A 20,483-nucleotide genomic window follows, 5' to 3' on the forward strand; every position below is an offset into this window, starting at 1 on the left:
CAAGGCAATCCAAACCATTATTCCTATATGTTGGACCCAAAGATAAACTCCCTACTACTCCATCAGCTGGGCAATCAACCAGCCCTGGTTTGGCCACAAATAAGATCATTCCTTCTCCCAAGCAACAGCTCTCAGGTACTTGAGTATGATTTCATTGTGCCTGCCTATGTCTTTCCAGGGTAAAACATTTCCTGTCTCTCCATGCATTATCCTATGACATGGTTTCTTTTTTGTTTGTTTTTTTGAGACGGCGTCTCACTCTGTCACCCAGGCTGGACCACAATGGCACAATCTCAGCTCACTGCAACCTCCGCCTCCTGGGGTCAAGCAATACTCCTGCCTCACCCTCCTGAGTAGCTGGGATTACAGGTGCCTGCCACTGCGCCCGGCTAATTTTTGTATTTTTAGTAGAGACAGGGTTTCACTATCTTGGCCAGGGTGGTCTTGAACTCATGACCTCATGATCCACCCGCCTCAGCCTCCCAAAATGCTGGGATTACAGGCGTGAGCCACTGCACCTGGCCCTCCCAGGTTGGAGTGCAGTGGCGCGATCAGCTCACTGCAACTTCTGCCTCCCAGGTTCAAGTGATTCTTCTGCCTCAGCCTCCCAAGCTGCTGGGATTACAGGTGTCCACCACCATGCCCAGCTAATTTTTGTATTTTTATTAGAGATGGGACTTCACCATGTTGGGCAGGCTGGTCTCTAACTTCTGACCTCAAGTGATCTGCCAACCTCGGCCTCCCAAAGTGCTGGGATTACAGGCATGAGCCACGGCGCCCGGCCCCTATGACATGGTTTCTGATCTATTTATGGTCTTATGGTCTACTTACGGTGGGTTCCTCAAGGTACTTCCAGTAGTCTGCCAATGATCCATTTAACACTGTATCCACAAATGATATTATATGTGGGTAAGGTGCTCTCATTAGAGCAGAATCACTCAATTCAGTCTCTACTTCTATTTCCCAGGCTAAGACCACATCAGCTGACAAATCATATTACCTGTAAAGTCAGCTAAGCCCTTTTTCTTGTGCAGTTTGGTTTTGAAATGTCTTGGAGCATGTCTTTACAATTGCCCTTACTAAATGTCAACTTGTCAGACTAACCTAACATTCCAGTCTGTCAGGAAAACCTCAGTTCCGGGTTCTCTTCTTGTTATAATTAAAATAACAGGACATAATTAAAGACAGTACCTCATCTTCCCTATTTGGTCACAAATTATTAAAGGGCAGGAACCACAGCTAATATGTTCTACATGTTACTATATTCATATAACACAGTGTCTGATAGAATATGTTATGTGCTAATTTGCTTGTTCATTGATAAGGAGAGGATTCATTTTGAGTGCAGAAACAAGACATTGACCTTAAGAAGTCTGACATATTTGTCAGACTTTGTGTTGTTTTTTAAACTATAGAACAAGTGAGAAGATTTTAGCTTTGAGGTAATAAACAACAGGATCTTGGTTTTTACCTAAATAAAAATATTGAAAATTTAAATTAAGAAATCAACATCCTTTAAGCACAAAATTATATTGCCTTTCTCTGAATTCCAAAAGAAAGAAAGGGTATGTGTGAAATTGCAACTCTAATTCAGTATCTTTACTTATTAAGTAGAAAATTAAAGATCTTCTCTTCTCAATATTAGAAATACTACTAAAAAATAATTATAGGAAAGCCCTGGCCATTCAAAGAAGGATGCTATTGTATGAGGGTGTCCAAATATAAGCATGGAAATGTTTTTGTTTTAAGCCGCTTTAGAGAAAGTCCTGAATTATTGCAGACTCATGTTTTCTTAAACGTAAATTAGTCTTTGACATTTATAACAACGAAGCTCAACCATCAAGAAATTACTGCTGCCTGCTATACTGCAATGAAGTCCTCAAGAAGACTGAGAAGGCCAGGCACAGTGGCTCACACCTGTAATCCTAGTACTTTGGGAGGCTGAGATGGGAGGATCGCTCGAGACCAGGAGTTCAAGACCAGCCTGGGCAACATAGTGAGACCTCATTTCAATAAATAAAGAAATAGCTAGCCAGGTGCGGTGACTCAGGCCTGTAATCCCAGCACTTTGGGAGGTCAAGGCGGGCAGATCACCTGAGGTCAGGAGTTCAAGACCAGCCTGACCAACATAGTAAAATCTTGTCTCTACTAAAAATACAAAAAATTAGCCGGACATGGTGGTGCGTGCCTGTAATCCCAGTTACTTGGGAGGCTAAAGCAGGAGAATTGCTTGAACCCAAGAGGCGGAGGTTGCAGTGAGCCAAGATCACACCACTGCACTCCAGCCTGGGCGAAAAGAAAACTGAGGCAGCCAGAGCTATCTTCCCAACATCAAGTGACTCCCAAAAGCAACACCTCTTACAGGTGCACACCACTGTATCCACCTAATTTTTAATTTTTTTATTATTATTTTTTGTAGAGACAGGGGTTTCACTATGTTGCCCAGACTAGTCTCAAACTCCTAACCTCAAGTCATCCCCTTGCCTCAGCCTCCTAAAGTGCTAGGGTTACAGGCATGAGCCACCACACCCAGCCTGAAAAACAGATTTTTAAAACTTGCCATAATTTTGTACAAATTAAGAGTTTAAAAGCTTTAAGTGAAGAAACTATCATATAGGCAATTGTGTGTTTAATCAATGACTCCACGATGACATTATCATTAGAGCCATCAGCTGGTTATCCTGTGTTTTGTCCTCTTTCTCAGAAGCCATTTTTAGTCATAATCTGAACCTTGGTTATAATGAAAGTAAATGCTGTTTATGTTCACATCCATGATATTTACCTTCAAGCATACTTCTGATCTCTTCAGCATGAGTAACTTCTTTTGCTGTCTGTCCACTCCCATTAACAACAGTAGTCTCAGCATTGTATTCTAAGAGAAGCATTACCAACTCCTAAAAAATCAGAGAATTGATTTTTAACTATTAAGCTAAGATTTTATTGCATTACCACCCTTTTCCAAATTTCTAACTACTACAGAGTCTCCACAATAGAAAAAAGTACCATATGAGACTATATCATGTTATGTCTACAATAAGTGATTCAATTGTGATAATACCTGACAATTGCCTAAACAATTGCCAATCCACAACTGATACATAGCCAACTTCTATGATTGATTTTTTACGTAAACTATCTGGCTGTTCTGACAAAATAATTCATGTGGTCAAATTAAATGTGTTAGTAAACACAGCCACTATTTAAATTAGAGAAGGAAGTACATTCACTGAAGATCATTCCTCTAAGGCCTGTTGAGAAATATAATTTCTGCCCAAAAGACCAAGATTTTTTAAAATTAATCTTGATATTTAAACAAAATAAAGCATTATTTTCTAAAGTGATACACCATTATTGACTGATAGGATACACCATTATTGGAGGAATGGTTTACAATGAAGCATTATAATTAAGCATTAAATAAGCATGACAAAAAAAAAAAAAAGGAAAAAAAAGAAAAAAAAATAGATAAGGATGATGATCTCCTGGAGTCAATATTCAACAACAGATAATACACTACATATTTTTATTTACTCTAAGTGGCTAGCTGGTCTTATAGAAATTTCAAACTAATTGATAATGTACATACATCCCGTATCAATGGGTCAGTTACACCACTTAACAAGACAGCAGAAATTGAGGAACAGAATTTCTGATATTGTGGACAGTATTAGAAATTTGATGTTTGATTATCTTAAGATACACAGCACCTAGGGAGGGGATGATGGCAATGCTTGCTCTTCAGTCTTGCACCAAGGGAGGCTGAAAAACAGTGCTATTCTAACTTCTAGACTGACAGTGCCTGTAAAATATGAAGTGATATCCTGCGTCGCTACATGTTATGTTGTCCTAGGAATTTCATCTTTCCTTTGGGCCATAACATACATTTCCTACATTCTTTTAGAATGTTTTCATGGCAAAAAAATGCTTAAATAAAATCTAAAAAACATAAACAGGCAAAAAATACATATACTTATTATTCTTATCATTTTATGACCACTATAAACATTTTGGTGTATTTCTTAATCAATTTCCCTATGCAAAATTTGAGTTTTTGTAACATAATTTTACTTATATGCCACAATTGTTTTATACCTACATTTCCCAGTACAGTACATGGTGTTTACAAACACATTTTTCATATTTGAGTATTATTCTATAAAATGTACTATCACATTTTAAAAATAGAAAAATGGTTTTGTTAAATCTCCTAATATCTTAATAAAGTGAATTCTTATAAAATATCTTAACATTTTCTATCATCTTAAAGGTAACATTTTGGGATTCACATTTTCATGCTTTACCTAAATAGTTCATATTAATTAAAGAAAGTAGAGCAATCCACAGAATGAGAAAAATATTTACAAATACAAGTCTCTTCACTTGTATCCAGAATATATAAAGAACAATTACACCTCAACAATAAAAAGACAACCCAATTACAAATGGGCAAAGACAACAATGAACAATCCAAAAAGGGAAACTAAGAAAAACAATTCTATTTATAGTAGCATCAATAATAAAATGCTTAGGAATAAACTTAACCATGAAGACAAAAGGCTTATACACAAAAGACTCAGCACAAAACACTGCTGAAAGAAATTTAAAATGACATCAATAAATGGGAAAACATCCTGTGATCATGGATGGAAAGACTTAATATTGTTAAGAGGAGAATAATACCCAAATACAGATTCACTGCAATCCCTATCAAATACTAACGACATTTTTACAGAGACAGAAAATCCCATCCTAAAATTCACGTGGAATTTCAAAGGACCCCAAAAAGCCAAAATAATATTTAAAAGAAGAACAAAGTTAGAGATACATCTTGACTTCAAAACTAACTACAGAGCTACCATAATCCAAACAACATGGTACTGGCATAAAGACAGACACACAGACCAACAGAACAGAATAGACAGCCCAGAAATAAACTCTCAGATATATGGTCAAATGATTTTTGACATAAGTGCCAAGACAGTTCAATGCAGAAAAGACAGTCTTTTCAGAACATGGTACTGGGAAAACTGAATATCCACATGCAGGAGAATGAAGTTAAACACATACCTTATACCATATATAAAAACTAACTCGATATAGGTCAAATATGTCAAAACTAAAACTATTAAAATTATTAGAAGAAAAAATACCAAGAAAGCTTCATAAGACCTGATTTAGCAATGATTTCTTGGATACGACACCAAAAGCACAGGCAAAAAATGAAAAACCTCATCAAACTTTGAAACTTTGTACATCAAAGGGCCCTATCAAGAGAGAAAAAGGGAACCCAGAGAATAGGAAAAAATACTTGCGAATCATGTATCTGACAAGGGATTTATATACAGAATATGTAGAGAATGTCTAAAACTCAAAAACAAATAACCAGATTAAAAAATGGGCAAAGGACTTGAATAGACATTTCTCCAAAGAAGATGTACAAATGGTCAATAAGTCCACAAAGGTAATCCCAGCACTCTGGGAGGCCAAGGCAGACGGATCACTTGAGGCCAGGAGTTCGAGACCAGCCTGGCCAACAAATTAGCCGGGCATGGTGGCATATGCTGGTAGTCCCAGCAGCTACTCAGGAGACTGAGGCACAAGAATCCCTTGAACCCAGGAGGCAGAGGTTGCAGTGAGTGGAGATTGTGCCACTGCACTCCAGCCTGGGCGACAGAGCAAGATTCTGTCTCAAAAAAAGATAAAATAAAATAAGCAGTCTAAGTTAAACACAATGGGTATATTCTCCAGTGGAGATAGCAGAAAGGAGGATTTTCAATGAAAACTATTCAAAGACCAACTCAAATATTGTGTAGGGAGCAGGTGCTGGAGGAAGATGAGGCCCATTTTAGGTGCATGAAGTTTCAGATGCCCGAGGGGCAGCTAGGGACGCCCAGCATGCAGCAGAGCAGAGGACCTGGATGCCTAGAGCAGAGCCTGAGGTCAAAGGGCCGATGTCTAGTGAACCCCAGGAGGAGAAAATAAAGCCATAGAGTAAATTGGTTTGTTGAGGGGGAAAGTTTCAAGAGAAGAGAGAATGTGGGAGATTTTTTGTCTTTTTGTTTTTGCTTTTGTTTTCTTGAGGGGAGACAGGGTCTAACTTTGTCACCCAGGCTAGAATACAGTGGCACGACCTCGGCTTATGGCAGCCTTGACTTCCTGGGCTCAAGTGATCCTCGCACCTCAGCCTCCCGAGTAGCTGGGACTACAGGCGTGTGCCACCATGCCTGGTTAATTTTTGCATTTTTTTTTGTAGAGACAGGGTTTTGCCATGTTGCCCAGGCTGGTCTCGAACCCCTGAGCTCAAGTGATCTGCCCACCTCGGCCTCCCAAAGTGCTGGGACTACAGGCGTGAGCCACTGCACCTAGCTGAGAAGAATGTTTAAAATAAGAAAAAAAAAAAAAAATCAAAAGAACATCTATAATGAAAGGTAAGGAAAAAAAAGGCAGGAATCATAAAAGCAGCCAGAGAAATAAACTGTAGCATGCCTCCTCCCAGAGAAGTAGTCAGCCTCGTTAAAGTGTAGCTATGGAAAAGTAAGAAAACAGAAACTCTTAAAGTATGTAAACCACTGCCGACCTTTGGGAAAAAATTCAGTTAACTGGGAAAGCCAAGACTCAGACTAGAAAGGGTCAGATTAATCAGGTGTTAAGGAAGTTGAAAGACCAGGCACAGTGGCGCACGCCTGTAATCCCAGCACTTTAAGAGGCCGAGGTGGGCGAATCACTTGATATCAGGAGTTCAAGACCAGCCTGGCCAACATGGCGAAACCCCATCTTTATTAAAAATACAAAAATCAGCCGGGCGTAGTGGCGTGAACCTATAGTGCCAGCTATTTGGGAGGCTGAGGTAGAAGAATTGCTTGAGCCCAGGAGGGCTCAATGGGCTGAGATTGTCCCATTGCACTCCAGCCTGGGCAACAAAGCGAGACTCCATCTCAAAAAAAAAGGAAATTGATAAAGGAGATGTAGATATATATATATTTTTTAATGCAAGCATCCTCCTCAGAGAAGGCTTCCTCACTCACTGTCTAAAGTAGCATTATCCACTCCCAATCTCTCATCCCCTTACCTTACTAATTTTCATAGCACTTCTAAATGCCTGTATTGTTTGCTCCTCTTGGATGAAAAAAGGGATTTGGTCTCTTGTTCACTGTTACACTCCCTGCACCTAGAGCAATGCTATTTGTTTTTCAATACTTTTTCCTGAATAAAGATGTTTTACTGAAAATATTCCTGGCTAAGACAGCACTTCGGCCAATTTGACAACTAACTACTAAAAAGTCAGAGGAGTAAAGTACTCACTTTAAGCATGATACTTTTATTTTTTAATGGCTGCACAGAGTATGTTTGGACCAGCAGCGCCACAAGGGTAGGAGCAAAGAACAAAGTAACACAGCTATGAATCATGCTCCCAAATCACCCCAGCTCCACTTTCTGCTCAGCAGTCGGTCGTTTCCTTATTGCGCCATTATATGGCTGTCACCATCACATAAGTCATCTCAGATGAAATACTTAGAGAAAAATCCTCATGCCCAGATTATTTTTTAAAAAATATAACAGCTTTATTGAGATGTAATTCACATACCATAAACTTCACCCTGCTAAAAGTACACAATTCTGTGGCTTTGAGTATATTCATAGAGTTGTACATCATCACTATCTAATTTCAGAACATTTCATCACTCCAGAAAGAAACCCCATATCTGTTAATAATCACTGCCTATTTCCCCTCCTCGTAATCCCCTAGTAACCACTAATCTACTTTCAGTCTCTATGGATTTGCCTACTCTGGACATTTCTATAAATAAATCAAACAATACGTGGCTTTTTGTGTCTGGCTTCTTTCAGTCAGCAAGTTCTCAAGGTTCTTTTATGTTTTGGCGTGTATCAGTACTTCATTCTCTTGATTTCTGAATAATACTCCATTGCATGAATATACCACATGTTTATTAATTAACTAATGAATATTTGAGTTATTTCTACTTTTTATTTATTTTTATTTATTTTCGGTAGAGACAGGGTTTCACACTGTTGCCCAAGCTGGAGTGCAGTGGCATAATCATAGTCACTGCAGCCTCAAACTCCTGGCTCAAGAGATCTTCCAAGCTCAGCCTCCCAAAGTTCTGGGACTACGACAGGCCCATGCCACTGTGCCCATCTATTTTTTTTTTTTTCATGTTTTGTAGAGACAGTGTCTTGCTATGTTTCCCAGGCTGATCTTGGACTCCTGGCCTCAAGCAATCTTCCCGCCTTGGCCTCCCAAAGTGTCGAGATTATAGGCATGAGCCACCAAACTCAGCCTCTCCTTTTTAACTGTTAGGAATTATGCTGCTATGAGCACTCCCGTATTGATTTTGAAAGATAATGTTTCTGTAAAATTATCTACCTTCAACAGAAATACCACATGAAAAGTTTTACTTCTTGTAAAGCAATTTCTTTTTTTTTTTTTTTTTTTTTTTTTTGAGACGGAGTCTCGCTCTGTCACCCAGGCTGGAGTGCTGTGGTGAGATCTTGGCTCACTGCAACCTCTGCCTCCCAGGTTCAAGCGATTCTCCTGCCTCAGCCTTCCACCTTCCAAGTAGCTGGGATTACAGGCACCCGCCACCGCACCCAGCTAATTTTTGTGTTTTTAGTAGAGATGGGGTTTCACCATGTTAGCCAGGCTGGTCTTGAACTCCTGACCTCAGGTGAGCCACCCGTCTTGGTCTCTCAAAGTGCTGGAATTACAGGCATAAGCCACGGTGCCCGGCCGTAAAGCAGTTTCTTAATGCAGGCTTCAGGTTTCAAGATTAGAAAGGAGAAATAATTTCTAAAAATCTTGCTTATTGGGCCGGGTACAGTGGTTTTCACCTGTAATCCCAGCACTTTGGAAGGCTGAGGCAGGCAGATCATGAGGTCAGGAGTTCAAGACCAGTCTGGCCAATATAGCGAAACCCCGTCTCTACTAAAAATACAAAAATTAGCCGGGCATGGTGGTACGTGTCTGTAATCCCAGCTACTTGGGAGGGTGAGGCAGGAGAATCACTTGAACCCAGGAGGTGGAGGTTGCAGTGAGCTGAGATCATGCTACTGCACTCCATCCTGGCCAACAGAGCAACACTCCATCCAAAAAAAAAAAAAAAAAAAAGAATTATGCTTATTGAACTCCTGGAGACTATAAAGAGAGGTTCAAAAAAACTATTTAAATAATGAGTCATACAACTCATATTAATGCAATGCCAAAGACATATCAGAACACCTTTTTGAGGTTTCATCATGTTGATATACTGTTATAGAGAGGGCAGGATAATGTGTTAAAACATTTAAAAACTCAGCTACCAAAAGATGGTCACCTGAAAGGGTAAGTTTTAATCCAGTGCCCATATGTGTGGAAATACAACTCCCTAGGCTTTGGCAAATAAAGGAAGTATCCCCTAAAACCCAAATTTCTGTTGAAAAAATCGACAATAAATATATAACCACTTAAAAGATAATATATTAGTTCTTTCCTGAGAAAAATCAAAGATATAATCAAGTTTAAGGCCAGATTAAAGACTTAAATAATTATTTCTAAGTAAATATAATAATACCCAATATTTAATTAACATTTACTTGTATCAGACACTGTTCTAAAGTTTCACTTTTATTAAACTCGTTTTAATCGTCACAAAAATCATACAAGGTAGGTGTTATTATTACACCTCTTTTTAAAGATGTGGAACCTGAGGCACAGAGGTTAATATGCTTTATACAATACATAAAAACGCCTTCAGGCCAGGCACGATGGCTCACGCCTGTAATCCCAGCACTTCGGGAGGCTGAGGTAGGTGGATCACTTGAGGTCAGGAGTTCGAGATCTGCCTGGCCAACACGGTGAAACTCCATCTCTACTAAAAATATAAAAAGTTAGCTGGGCATGGTGACGCACACCTGTAATCCCAGCTACTGGGGAGGTTGAGGCAGAAGAATCGTTTCAACCTGGGAGGTGGAGGTTGCAGTGAGCCAAGATCGCACCACAGCACTCCAGCCTGGGTGACAGACTGACACTCTGTCTCAAAAAAGAAAGAAATCAAAAAGCCTTCAAAAAGGTAAAAGAAACACCACAGTCTACTATATATATTGAACAAAGTTCACCACACGATGAAGCCCAACAGTAAGTAAGCTTCACTCACTGTCAGGTGCGGTGGCTCACACCTGTAATCCCAGCACTTGGGGAGACTGAGGTCTGGGATTGTGTGAGCTGAGGAGTTCGAGACCAACCTAGGCAACATGGCAAAACCTTTTCTCTACCACAAATTTAAAAATCAGCCAGGCATGGTGGTGCACACTTGCAGTCCCGGCTATTTGGGAGGCTGAGGTGGGAGGTTCACTTGAGCCCAGGAGGTCAAGGCTGCAGTTAGCTGTAATCACACTACTGCCATCCAGCCTGAGAGACAGGGTAAGACGCTGTCTCAAAGAAAAAAAAAGTCTTACTCATGCTCTCATAACTTCTATAGGCTTTGAAAAGTGTCGGTATTAAATATGAATCAATAGCCAATTACAACCTGAGATCTGACATATGACCAGCACAAAGGAGAAAGATCCAGACAGACCAGAAAATAAAAGTTTGAAAGACATGAAAATCTGGAAGAGAACCTTTAAAAGAACTATAATATCCTCAGAGAAATGAGATATTTCTTCATTAACCAAGATTGGATGCTATTAAAAAAGGAACATTCAGTCAAAAAGCTAATATTCTTAACCAGGAAAAATAACAGCAGAAATAAAATATGCAATAGAAAGACTAGAAGATAGACTTGAAGACATCTCCCTGGTTAGGTTTTGTTATACGGCACAGTCAACCTTAAGAAACAAATATTATCCCAGGTAGACATGACCTATTGAAGTGAGCCCTCAAAAGGGGCTAGCCCCTTCGTGGCAAAGAGATGAGAAGCATGAGTAAGTCCAGACACAGCTGTGTGGCCATGATTTGAGGGTGGCCTATAAGAGCTGAGAGTGATCCCTTGCAAAAAAAACAAAACAAAACCAAAAAAAACCAAACAGTGAACTCTGCCAACAACCTGCGTGTACTTGCAAAAAGCCCCCAACCACAGATGAGAACACAGTTCAGCTGACACCTTAATTTCAGTCTTCTCAGTCCCTGAGCAGAGAATCCAGCTAGGCTGTGTGCTTGGAATTCTGAACTTCAGAATCGTGAAATAACAAATGGGTGTTGATTTAAGCCTCTAAGTTTATGGCAATTTGTTATGCAGCAATGGAAACCTAATTCACAGGTTTAAAAGTCTAAAGGTAAACACAGTAAAATTCTAGGACACCAAGGGTGAAGGGAAGATCCCATCTGACCCCTAATGACATTTTTTAGCTTGGCATATGGCCACCAAGAATAAAGACTACATTTCCTTGCTACCCTTTAGCTAGTGTGGCCATGAATATTTCCGTCAATGGGATTAAGCAGAAGTCTCATATAACAGCCTCTGGGAATCTTCTAGAAGGGGCAGTTTGTATATAATCTTTGTCCCTTTTTTGCTCCCCCTAGCCTGCTTCCTGGGATTGGGATGCTCCCAATTGGGATGATATGGTCAAAGTCACACATCGTAGAACATTAAGACAGAAGAAATCTCAGTATTTGAGTATTTGCCACCTGACTAAGACCACTTATCTAGACTTTTAGGTTACAGAGAAATAAACTAACGTTTTTGTAAGTCACTGTTGTATTAAGTTATCTGTCATTCTTTTTTGGGGGGTGGGGGTGGGTAGAGATGGAGTCTCACTATGTTGCCCAGGCTGGCCTCAAACTCCTGGCTTAAAGTGATCCTCCCTCCTCAGCCTCCCAAAGCACTGCTATTACAGGCATGAGCCACTGAGCCCAGCCTGTCATTCTAATTTTAATTTATATACTTCCAGTGATTAAAGAATAATCAGGTCACACACACAGGACCAGGAATCAGAATAGCCCTAGACTTCTCAACAACAACACTAAAAGCTAGAAAACGGTGACATACCTCCAAAATTCTGAGAGAAAGTGATATCCAGCCTAGAAATCTATACATAGCCAAACTATCACTCAAATACAAAGGTATTTCCAGACATATGAATTCTCAAAAAACTTATTTCCCATGCAACCTTTCTCAAGCAGTTCCTGAAGGCTGTGTTCCACTAAACGACAGACAAATCAAGATGGAGGAAGACACGGGACCCAGGAAACAGGAAATCCAACATCAGAAAGTGGTGAAGAGAATTCCCACAATGACTGAGATATAAGCTCCAGAATGACCACCACGTGTACAGCTCTGGAGGCCAACTAGTCCAGGTAGAGCAAGAAGACATAAAAAATGAGGCTGGGCACGGTGGCTCACACTTATAATCCCAGCACTTTGGGAGGCCAAGGTGAGCAGATCACTTAAGATCAGGAGGTCGAGACCAGACTAGCCAACATGGCGAAACCCCATCTCTACTGAAAAATGGAAAAATGAGCTGAGTGTAGTGACACACACCTATAATCCCAGTTACTCAGGAGGCTGAGGTAGGAGAATCCTTTGAACCTGGGAGGCGGAGGTTGCAGTGAGCTAAGATCACGCCACCACACTCCAGCCTGGGCAAGAGAGAAGACTCTGTCTCAAGAAAAAGAAAAAAAAAAAAAAAAAGACATAAAAAATCAGGAGAGCTGCTCCCAGAAGTGGTAATTACATGACATTCATGATCATAGTAAAAGACAATAAAAAGCTCTTTGGAGCTCTTACAAAGACTTCAAAATTATGTGACGAGAGAAAGAACTAAACTAAGAAACCCCATGCAATTGTTTTTTTTTGTTGTTGTTTGTCTGTTTCTGTTTTTGTTTTTGAGATGGAGTTGTGCTCTTGTCACCTAGGCTGGAGTGCAATGGCGCGATCTCGGCTCACTGCAACCTCCGCTGCCTGGGCTCAAGCAATTCTCCTGCCCCAGCCTCCTGAGTAGCTGGGATCACAGGTGCATGCCATCACGCCCAGCTAACTTTTGCATTTTTAGTAGAGATGGGGTTTCACCATGTAGGCCAGGCTGGTCTGGAACTCCTGACCTCAGGTGATCGGCCCATCTCAGCCTCCCAAAGTGCTGGGATTATAGTCACGAGTCCCCGTGCCCAGCCTGCAATTGTTAACTCCAGAAAAAATAAGGAGTTATAACAAAACAAACAAACAAACATAGGATCTTAAGTGGCTCAAGCTAGCACAGTCAGAATAATATAAACTCAATTATTTAACCAAAATCTAGTAATAGGCTAAGAGAATGAAAAAGCAAAGTGAAGTGGCTTTGGCAAGAATTAAGAATGGGAGAAACAGGCCGGACACAGTGGCTCACGCCTGTAATCCCAGCACTTTGGGAGGCTCAGGCAGGGATCACTTGAGCCCAGCAGTTCAAAACCAGCCTAGGCAACATGGCGAAACCTCATCTCTACAAAAAGTATATAAATTAGGCGGGCATGGTGGCATGAGCCTGTAGTCCCAGCTATGAGGGTAAGGTCAGAGGATTGCTTGAGCCTGGGAGGTCGAGGCTGCAGGGAGCCGTGATTGTGCCAATGCACTACAGCCTGGGTGACAGAGTGAGACCGTGTTTCACAAACAAACAAACAAAAAGAATGGGAGAGACAAAGAGCAGAACAAAATGCTTATCTTCCAGAGATAAGCCAACAGAAAAATAAAATAACAATTAGTGGCATCAATATGTTACCTATAAACAGGAGGTTAAAAAAAAAAAAAAACTCAAGAAAGAGCTAACACTATTAAAAGTAGGTGCTTCTGGAAGTGGTAAAGAACCACCTCAAGGACTCCTGCCCCTTAAGCAAGGACACAGGTCTAGGATGGAGGCTGGACCCAGACAACAGAGAACCCCCAGCCCACATCCTCTACACTTCTACCCCAAGACTAGCAAGTACTGAGAACAGGTAACAGCAGTCTCTTAGTGGGCAGAAGCCAAAGCGTGGAGAGAACCCACTGAGGCACACAAGGCAGGCCTAAGGCTGAGGGTGAAGCAGAAACATGGGGGAACCACCTCCTAGCGAATCAGCCTGTGCCCTCTGCAGAGGCAATACCAAATTTGGAAACGGAAGGAAGGTGAAGCCTGAGGTGCACTGGAAGTAACCATAGCAACAACTAATCATAGCAACAGAGCTAAAGGATGCCTTCAATGGGCTCATCAGTAGACATCAGAGCACCACTGAGGAACGTTCAGTAAAATTGAAGACAGGTCAGCAGAAATCAGCCAAACTCTAAGAGAAAAAGAAGAGAAAAAAGAAGAAACAGAAGTGAGCATCCATTAGCTGTATAATGACATCGGTGTAGTACGAGGCAGCAGTTTCTCAATCTAACAAAAAAAAAAAGAAAAGAAAAAAAGAAAAAGATGATGAAAGTAGTATCTGCTATCATTTGTCCATCTAACTTCGCCCTTCGGAATGCTGGGCTCTATTAACTGTTTCCTTAACTCTGCAGGTCAGCCCTCCTGCTGTTCCCCCTCTGAACCCGCCACTCATTACCGTAACTGTGCCCCCCACTCTCCTCCCCGCTCCTGATGGTTAAGTGCTGCCTCTCCTGGCTTCTACTGCCTTGAGGTCCAGTCACTTTCCCCACACCAACCCTTGCTGTCAGTGAACTCAGGTCCACGGTGGCATTCTCACAGCAGCCCTAGACCATGGAGGGGAACTGCCAGGGAGCTTCTCCGTGAGGCTGGTGCCTTTCTCACCAGCAATTTCTTCTGCTTTGGTAAATGATGTGTGCTCTAGGCCCTTCCATGGAATTTAATCACCCGGAATGTTTTCTGGACTTCATACTATATCCAATCTAGCATGCCCACTTATTAAAAACCTGCCTTCCAGACTGGGCGCACTGGCTCATGCCTCTAACCCCAGCACTTTGGGAGGCCGAAGCAGGAGGATCATAAGGTCAGGAATTTGAGACCATCCTGGCCAACATGGTGAAACCCCATGTCTACTAAAAATACAAAAAATAGCTGGGCATGGTGGCAGCCACCTGTAATCCCAGCTACTCGGGAGGGTGAGGCAGGAGATCATTTGAACCCAGGAGGCAGAGGTTGCAGTGAGTTGACATCGCACCATTGCACTCCAGCCAGCGTGGGCAACAGGGCGAGACTCCATCTCCAAACAAAAAATAAAAACAACAACAAAAAAAACCTGTCTTCCATGGTACTTCTGGCCCCTTGACATCTCTTACTGGGGACAATTTCTTTTTCCCTGATGCTAGGACCCATCCCAGTACAACTCAATCTGTAGGGTCAAAAGATATCAATGGTGAAAGGTCAGAAGCAGAAGAGAGTCTCCCCATTAAAAGTCATGATACCAGCCGGGTACGGTGGCGCACGCTTGTAATCCCAGCACTTTGGAAGGCCGAGGCAGGTGGATCACCTGAGGTCAGGAGTTCGAGACCAGCCTGGCCAACATGGTGAAACCCTGTCTCTACTACAAATACAAATATTAGCTAGGCATGGTGGCGTGAGCCTGTAATCCCAGCTACTCAGGGACTGAGGAGGAAGAATTGCTTGAACCCGGGACACAGAGGTTGCAGTGAGCTGAGATCACGCCACTGCATTCCAGCCTGAGCGACAGAGCTAGAATCTGTCTCAAAAAAAAAAAAGAAAGAAAGAAAAGAAAAAGAAATATTAGCCAGGCGTGGTGGCATACACCTGTAATCCCAGCTACTTGGGAGGCTAAGCCAGGAGAATTGCTCGAAGCTGGGAGGCAGAGGTTGCAGTAAGCTGAGATAGTGCCACTGCACTCCAGTCTGGGTGACAGGGCAAGACTCCCTCTCAAAAGATGAAGGAGAAAAAAAGTTATGATGCCTTGTCCAGTTTCTGGACCTGAGTCAACTTTGGACACAGAGCTATCAGTAAATAGGAGAGGCCAGATCCTCCAGGGAAAGACTGCAACACCAAAGCAAACATGCACTGTCATGAATTCCCCAGACCATTCCCAAAGAGACCAATGATCATTTACTCAAGAAACTGCAATGGGGAAAGGGGCGCACCAAGACATTTCACAAGCTGTTAGATCTGAGGTCCAAGTTGGCACTGACACCAAGAGATCCAAAGTGTCAGAGGCCCCTGTGTTAGAAAGGGGGCGTGCGTGGGAGTGAGATGATAAATACTGCCCTGGCCGAGCTCTGGCTCACGGTGCATGCGCTGGTTGGGTCCAGAAATACACCTAGTGGTCATTCTCCCAGTCCCTGAATATGACATTGGAATAGACACACTTAGTTGTTGGCACAACCCTCACATTGCCTCCTTGCTCTGTTGTATAGGAGCCAAATGGAAGTGGCTACCCACCCCCAGCCACGGCCAAGACATATCAAAACCAATATCCCATATGGGAAGGATGGCAGAAATCAGTGTCACCCTTAAAAACCTAAGAGAGGCTGGGCGCGGTGGCTCAAGCCTGTAATCCCAGCACTTTGGGAGGCCGAGACAGGCGGATCACGAGGTCAGGAGATTGAGACCATCCTGGCTAACACGGTGAAACCCTGTCTCTACAAAAAAATACAAAAAACTAGCCGGGCGAGGTGGCGGGCGCCTGTAGTCCCAGCTACTTGGGAGGCTGAGGCAGGAGAATGGCGTGAACCCAGGAGGCGGAGCTTGCAGTGAGCCGAGATCCGGCCACTGCACTCCAGCCTGGGCGACAGAGCGAGACTCCGTCTCAAAAAAAAAAAAAAAAAAAAAAAACCTAAGAGAACGCAGGGGCCATGGCCCCTACCATATTTCCATTTAATTCACTCATCTGTCAGTATAAAACCCAGATGGAATGTGGAGGATGACAGTGAACTTCCACAAACTCAACCAAATAGTGCCCCAATTATAGCCACTCTGCCACCTCAGGTACATGGTATGCAGCAACTGATAGGGCAAATGTACCTTTTCTGTCCCTATTAGGAAAAAACATCAAGACAGTTTGGATTCACATGGACAAGAATATACATGTACAGCTTGCCTCAGGCCATCTGGGAATCCGGCAGCAAATCACACTGGTCCGCTTACCAATAACATTGTCAATCAAGAAAAATGATGAGACACAAGTCTCAAACATTTTAGATTTATTTGCCAAAGTTAAGGACACATGCCCAGGAGACAGGCAACTTTCTCTGAAGATGATTTTTGAGGGCTCCAAATTTAAAGGGGAAAGGGCAGGATATTGAGAAGTACATAATTTTCAGGTAAGGGGGTGGGTAGGAGAAAATAGTCATGCCTTTGTCTGGCTCCGTGAATCTGCATTTTTTTACGTAAGATGATATAAACAAATGGGGCAGAAGAAAAACGTAGGGAATCCGCATTCTACGTAACACAGACAAAATGGGGTGGGGAACAATCAGATATGCATGTGTGTGTGGTGGGCCGGGGTGACTGCGGTTGTAAAGACAAGCTATCAATTTGCACTGCTCACTAGGAATTTCCTTGTGAGCAAAATATGGGGGAGGCGTGTAGCTTTTCATCTTGTAGCCATCTAATTTAGGAACCAAAAGGGGGAGGCAGGTTTGCATGACCCAGTTCCCAGCTTGATTTTCCCTTTGGCTAAATGAGTTTGGGGTCCCAAAATTTAATTTCCTTTCATAACATCATGCTAACAGAACCTGGAGAAGAGGCTTCTGCGAGGCTAGAATGTTCAAAGCCTTGGTGAGACATATCTGATCCAGAGGATGGGAGGTAAAACTCAGGAAGAATTCAAGGACTTTTCCATGTCAGTAAATTTTTATAAGTTCACTGGTCTGGGCAATGACAAGACACTTCCTCAGAAGTAAAGAATAAATTACTGCATCTTGCACTTCCCATAATAGAAGGGAGCACAGTGCTGGTTGGCTTCAACAGGTTTTGGGGCAGCTTATTCTGCACCTAAAGATAATGCTCTGATTCATATGCTAAGAGGCACCAAAGGCTGCCTGAACATTGGGGTCCTTGCATCCAAGGACCAGCAGGCAAGAATAGTCACCATCTTAGCAGAAGTAATTGAACTTGATCAGCAGAAAAAAGTAGGGCTGTATGCAATGGGGATGCATGTGGAAGAACAGGTTTAGCACACAGATGAGAAACTTAGGTGTCTCCTGGTATGCTCTTGTCCAATTTTTACAGTAAATGGACAAGGGCAGCAACTCCAGCCTAAGAAGGGCATGGCATCCAGGGGCTCAGACCTCCAGGGACGAGGGTTTCCAGAGCAGCCTGTATCCATGACTTACTGTTCCAGGGCATCAAGACCTGGCCTCTCATCCCCAACAGGGACAACTTTGAGGCATCATCTCTTCTGCAAAGCCTCGCACACAGCAGGAAGGCTGAGGCATCGCTTGAGTCTGCAGCGTTACTTGTCCACTCCTTCCCCACCCCCTTCCACAGTCGTGATGCCACAAGCACTCCATAAACCTGCTGCCCACTCATCTCCGTCTCGGCTTCCCTGAGAACCAATCTACAACAAATGACATGGATATTTCGAGATAGTCATTTTCCATCAAATGAAACAATGCGTGTCAAGTTGTCTGGGCATCGCCTGACACACAGTAGGCCTTCAATACATAAACATGAGAAATGGTCTCCCAGGAAATCCTAAAGCCCAGGATTATACATATATTCTGTATGTTAGGTGAGAGAGAGAGAATTTCTGAGACACAGAACATAGGAAGCATTTATTGTATTTGTTTATTTACTATTTTAGAGACAGGGTCTTGCTCTGTCATCCAAGCTGGAGTGCGGTGGTGTCATCATAGCTCATTCACTGCAACCTCAAACTCCTGGGGCTCAAGCGATCCTCCTGCCTCAGCCACCAGAGTAGCTGGCACTACAAGCACATGCCATGTAACAGCTTTGAGTTTTTTAGAGATGGGATCTTGGCTGGGCACAGTGGCTCATGCCTATAACCCCAGCACTTTGGGAGGCTGAGGCAGGTGGATCACTTGAGCCAGGAGTTTCAGACCAGCCTGGGCAACGTGGCGAAACCCTGTCCCTATAAAAAATACAGAAAATTAGCTGGGTACAGTGGCACATGCCTGTAGTCCTAATTCCTGGGGAGGCTAAGGCAGGAGGATCGCTTGAGCTCTGGAGGTAGAGGTTGCAGTGAGCTGAGATTGCACCACTGTACTCCAGCCTGGGCGACAGAGCGAGCCCGTCTACAGAGAAAGAGACAGAGACAGAGAGAGAAAGAGAGAGATATGGTGTGTGTGGGGGGGCGGCTCTTGTTATGTTGCCCAGGTTGGACTCTAATTCCTGACTGCAAGTGATCCTCCTGCCTTTGCCTCCTGAGTAGCTGGGATTGTAGGTGTGAGCCACTACACCTGGCTCTGGAAGCATGCATGTGTTTTACAAGCATTCTCAGCTGGGCATGATGGCTCATGCCTGTGATCCCAGAACTTTGGGAGGCTGGGGTAGGAAGATCACTTAAGGTTCGAGACCAGCCTGGGCAACACAGTGAAACCCTGTATCTACAAAAGATTTTTAAAAATTAGCCAGGTACACTGGTGCACGCCTGTAGTTGCAGGTGGAAGGATCTCTTGCACCCAGGCATTCAAGGCTGCAATGAGCTATGTGGGCCCCACTGCACTCCAGCATAGTTGAAAGAGTGAGATCCTGTATCTAAATAAATAAATAAAAATTTTAAAAAAAGTATTCTCAATTCTGCTAAAAGGTCAGTGCAACAATCCAAATATTCATTATACATACCATATTCCTATTTTAAATTGATTATAAAAGGCATAAAAACTTTAGAATTCTAACTGCATCTGAAAGGTAAAGTAAGGAACAAATACTAAACAATGTATTTTAAAATTATAGTATTCTGATTTTTATCAAAGAACACTAGGGGGCACTAATGTACCAAGAAAAGCCCAAAGGTCCCTCAAAATTTGGGGAACTGCATTTTGTTTTGTTTTGGTTTGGTTTTTTGAGACAGAGTTTCGCTCTTGTCACCCAGGCTGGAGTGCAATGGCGCAATCTCGGCTCACTGCAACCTCTGCCTCCCAGGTTCAAGTGATTCTCTTGACTCAGCCTCCTGAAGTAGCTGTGATTACAGGTGCCTGCCACCAGGCCCAGCTAATTTTTTTGTATTTTTAGTAGAGAGAGGGTTTCACCATGTTGGCCAAGCTGGTCTTGAAGTCCTGACCCCAGGTGATCCATCTGCCTCGGCCTCCCATAGTGCTGGGATTACCGGCATGAGCCACCGTGACAGGCTGGGGAGCTGCATTTTTAAAATATTCCACAGGATAAGAGTTTAAACTGCTTTATAATAAACCAAATCCCTTTTCAACTCAACATTCTACTTACTGAATCACAGGATCATAAGATATTTTAAAATTATCTTCATGGTAAATGATCACATAGGAATTAGATAAACTGATTCTTTTCATGAGAACAATTAGAAATTAAACTCTTTGCATAATTCAATCATGCTTAGATAATGAGCACAAACATTTTTTAATGTTTCCTATATACCACAATCATGTAACTTCAGCTAAGTGTTATTTTCTAAGATAACAGTTAAAAAAATACAACAG

The 20,483-nt window shown here is 42.4% G+C and overlaps 1 protein-coding gene across 1 annotated transcript in view; it reads right to left on the bottom strand.

Annotated features, from left to right (window-relative positions):
• Nucleotides 1-20,483, bottom strand: part of OSBPL1A (oxysterol binding protein like 1A) — a 225,833-nt gene that overhangs the window by 170,744 nt on the left and 34,606 nt on the right. Inside the window, exon 5 of the mRNA XM_025365016.1 lies at nucleotides 2,783-2,894. Within this exon, the coding sequence (XP_025220801.1) occupies nucleotides 2,783-2,894 (112 nt within the window). The remainder of the gene's footprint in view (nucleotides 1-2,782; nucleotides 2,895-20,483) is intronic.

This window comes from Theropithecus gelada, chromosome 18 (genome assembly GCF_003255815.1).
Source record: "Theropithecus gelada isolate Dixy chromosome 18, Tgel_1.0, whole genome shotgun sequence".
NCBI classification, from domain to species: Eukaryota; Metazoa; Chordata; class Mammalia; order Primates; family Cercopithecidae; genus Theropithecus; species Theropithecus gelada.